This window comes from Suricata suricatta, unplaced genomic scaffold (assembly GCF_006229205.1).
Source record: "Suricata suricatta isolate VVHF042 unplaced genomic scaffold, meerkat_22Aug2017_6uvM2_HiC HiC_scaffold_408, whole genome shotgun sequence".
Classification (NCBI taxonomy): Eukaryota; Metazoa; Chordata; class Mammalia; order Carnivora; family Herpestidae; genus Suricata; species Suricata suricatta.
This window is the reverse complement of record NW_021887990.1, coordinates 1-3,509: the sequence shown is the minus strand read 5'-3', so window position 1 is coordinate 3,509 and position 3,509 is coordinate 1. Positions and strand designations below refer to the sequence as shown.

The window sequence follows — 3,509 nt, the reverse complement described above, 5'->3', positions numbered from 1 at the left end:
TAGCCTACCGTGCGAACACGCTCTAGGTCCACCTCAGCACGCCTCAGCTTCTCCCAGCAGTAGTGGAGGTTGCACACGCGTTTAGGGAGGCGACAGAAATTACCAGTGAACTCAAAGACATTCTGCACTAGTGGGCAACCACACACCTCATCATCTGATCCCTGTGAGAAAGAATAAAGAATGATGCGGTACAGAGGAGAGACCAGGCAGGCATTATGAGGAGAATGGGGAATGGAGGGCAGTCTGGCAGGAAGGAGAAGAATGGGGAGTAACTCAGCAGCGGGGGAGGGGGGGCTTGGGGGAAGGTACGGAGAGAAGAATTCAGGGGTTAGGTAAAGAAGAGGGGGCAAAAGGGGAACTACCCTGCATAGAGGATGAAGGAGGAAGTTAAATAACAGGAATGGAGGAATGGAGGTGATCAGGCAGAAAAAACGGGAAAAGAGAAAGAGATCAAGCCAGAGTAATAGGGAGGATGGAGGGGAGGTCTGACAGAGAGAAGTAGATGAAAGAGGGTTAGGAAAGCACGGAACCGAAGAGGTGAGGAATGAGACAGGAAGAGTGGAACTAAAAGGGGTTGGCTAAACAGGGAGGAAGAAGGGACTCAGGAGATGACAAGCAAGGAGAAGACGACTGGAGGCAGTGAGGCCTGCAGAATAAGAATGGAGCACAGTGAGGAAGTAAGGATGAGAGGGCGGTCATATGGCGAGGAAGAGAGGAGGGGGGGCAGTCTAGCAAGGGGCGGGAAAGGAATGTATGATGGCCAAGCAAGGGAAAGAGAAGGATGGGGAATGGTTACACAGTGAGGAGCAAAGGAAAGGGACATGGTCAGGCAGAGAGGAGGGAGAGAGAAATGCAGGGTGGTAGGCCAGGCAGAGAAAAAAAAGTACGAATAGAAGGCAATCAGCCAGCAAGGAGTGGGGAATGTGGGGTGGTCAGAAAGGGAGAAGGAGACACATGGCAGTTGGTCCGGAGCTATGAAGGCAGTCAGGCAGAAGGAAGAAAGGAAGAGGAGGCAATCGAGCAAAGAGGGAGGAATATGGCAGGGAGAAGGGGAGGAATGAAAGATGACGAGGTAGGGAAAGAAGAGTCACCTTGGGATCTCTCGAGTGCTCAGGACACAGCACCTGAAGCCGCTTACAGTACCTCTTACTCTTTGGGTCGTAAACATCACAGAAGAGCCTGGCGGCCCTGGGGGGAGGTTGAAAGTGAAGTGCTAAGGGTCAGAAGAAGGGAGGTCCCACCTGAGCCCTGCACATACTTTGTCCCTAACCCCACCCATACCCTGCGCCTAACCTATCCACATCTGCCTCTGAACACACCCTCTGATCTTTCCCACCCTGCTCCTGACCCTGTCCATATCATGCCTTTGACCTCAACAGGCACCCACACTTACCCTTCAATGCAAGTGGGATACACGGACCCAAAGGAGAAGTCGCGCTCATACTGGCAAGAAAGAGTACAAATGGGAGGACCTGTGGACTTACACAGCATGCCCTCCTATGACAAAGCCCCAAACAGCACATTTGTCCCTGTGGCTCCTAGGCTCCCGGCTGCCCAACCAATGTCCTCCCTCGCCACGGGCCGATGTGCCCATCTTGGCCTTCATACTGAGGATGGAGGAGAAGCACCAATGGATAGACCCGTGGATGCGTGTTGCATTTGTACAGCAGACACCAAGGCACCAAACATGCCCTCCTCCCCATGGATCCCACCCAGCCAAAAACACCTTCACCCCATCTTCCCCCAGCCAATTCCCTAACCTTGACAAAACAGTGTTCCATGTGGCGCAGGGCGACATGGTGGCTAACTGACTGCCCGCAGGAGACACAGAAGATCTGCAGGTTTGCGTGGTTCCTGTTACTTTTGCTGGTCTGCACAGGACAGTGGAATGGCGAGTGAGGCAGTGAATAGTGGGCAAGATAGCAAACACCTCTCTGCTCCATCCCAGCCATTCCCGCACACCTCCTCACTCTTGCACACAGGCTGCTGCTTGCCACGCAGAATTATGGCCTCAAGTTCATAGAATTTGCGCTCCATGTCCTTCAGGCGGGCGTGAGTGTCCTGCTGCTCACGATGGATGCGCTCAAGCATTTTCTTGCCATGCTCCTCAGCAATGCAGGGGCTCATCTGCCACTGCTGGATGCGCTGGGGCAGAATCTCATGGATGCGGCTAGAGAGGGAGACGACAAGAAATGGAATGGGGACGTAGGGACATCGAAAGAAGAAAGGAATGAGTGACCAAATGGTGGTGAATAGGTGATTGAATTGTGGATGGATAGGTGGCTAAATGACTGTCAGGGGGGATGAGTGGGCTGGTGGATGGAATGGGTATGGGTGGTTCAGTGGGCAGGGGACTGTCAGCGGGTTGATGTAAGATGGGTAGATGTAAGACGGGTGGGTAGGTGGATGAGTGGTGAGGATACACAGGTAGAGGGATAGACACTTATGGATGGCATATGTTATGCCCTACTCCACACCCTGTTGCTTAACTTCACTCACGCAGCTGCCAGCTTCATGCCACAGTCATCTGAGCAGTACTTGGAGCCTGGCCGGGTGGGATACACACAGCCAGGTCCCAGGCACTGCCGCAGCGAGGCCAGATCCTTGGCATCTGGCTCTTCTGAGTGTTTGTGCTTTGCCATGAGCTTTCGTTTCTTCTTCTCCTTCTCTTCCTGTGGGACAAGAGTGGTCAAGGCAAGGATAGGAGAAGTGATGTCAGCTTCCTAAGCTTGTAACCCGGCCCCGTGTTCCACCCGACCCCTGTCTCCATGTCCCCCATTCCACCATGTCTGTCACCTTGCACTCCACCTTTTTTTTCAACGTCTCCTTTTTCTTCACATTCACTGCTGCTTTCTGCAGTGCAGGATCCAGGAGCTGGAACTCTTCAGTGTCACCCATCCAGGACTGTAGGCCAGGAAAAATGACGGCAGGTCTTCCCAACTTGCTTCTTAAATGATGCTTGGACACTGCCTTGCTTCATTCTCCATATTGATGACCCTGTCTGTCTTCACTGTCCTTTCTTTCAAGCCAGAGGCCCTGCCATACACTCATCAGGCTTTGTCAAAGGTCCCCTCTGCAAATGTGCTGGCATCGGTGTCAGCCCTGAGGAAGGTCCTTTTCAGACAACAGCTTGAGTGTGGCTGTTATCTGAGAGTCCTCCTTTACTGCTAATGGCACTGCCAGCATCTGGCACTTTGGGGACAGCCTGGACTTCTGCAGTCCAAAGTAGACAGCTGTGACTGAATGGGCAGTGGGCAGTGTAACCATGGCAAGGCATCTGAGGATATTACAGGCAAGAGCTGAAGGGCAAACCCTTGCGCTAGCTCCACTCCCCCATCTGCCCTGTGTCCTGAACTCACCAGAGACCAGGAATTCTAAGGAGGGCTCCTGTGCTGATGGGAGGAGGACTCTGGGTCAGCACTGAGTGGGAACAGACTTCCCCTGTCCCAACACTCCTGATGCCACCTTCTGGCCACCATGGCCAGGTCCCACTGCACCTGCCTGGGACT

General features: G+C 53.4%; 1 protein-coding gene across 1 annotated transcript; it reads right to left on the bottom strand.

Moving 5' to 3' along the window:
* Nucleotides 1–8: 8 nt before the first annotated feature.
* Nucleotides 9–2,900, bottom strand: LOC115285106 (CXXC-type zinc finger protein 1-like; the record flags this gene model as incomplete). Its single annotated transcript, XM_029931486.1, has 7 exons — nucleotides 2,797–2,900; nucleotides 2,500–2,672; nucleotides 1,963–2,170; nucleotides 1,761–1,871; nucleotides 1,394–1,443; nucleotides 1,092–1,188; nucleotides 9–161 (listed from the first exon to the last, which is right to left on the bottom strand). Coding segments are annotated over exons 1-7 (894 nt in total), but the record flags the coding sequence as incomplete, so codon positions are not given.
* Nucleotides 2,901–3,509: the final 609 nt, after the last annotated feature.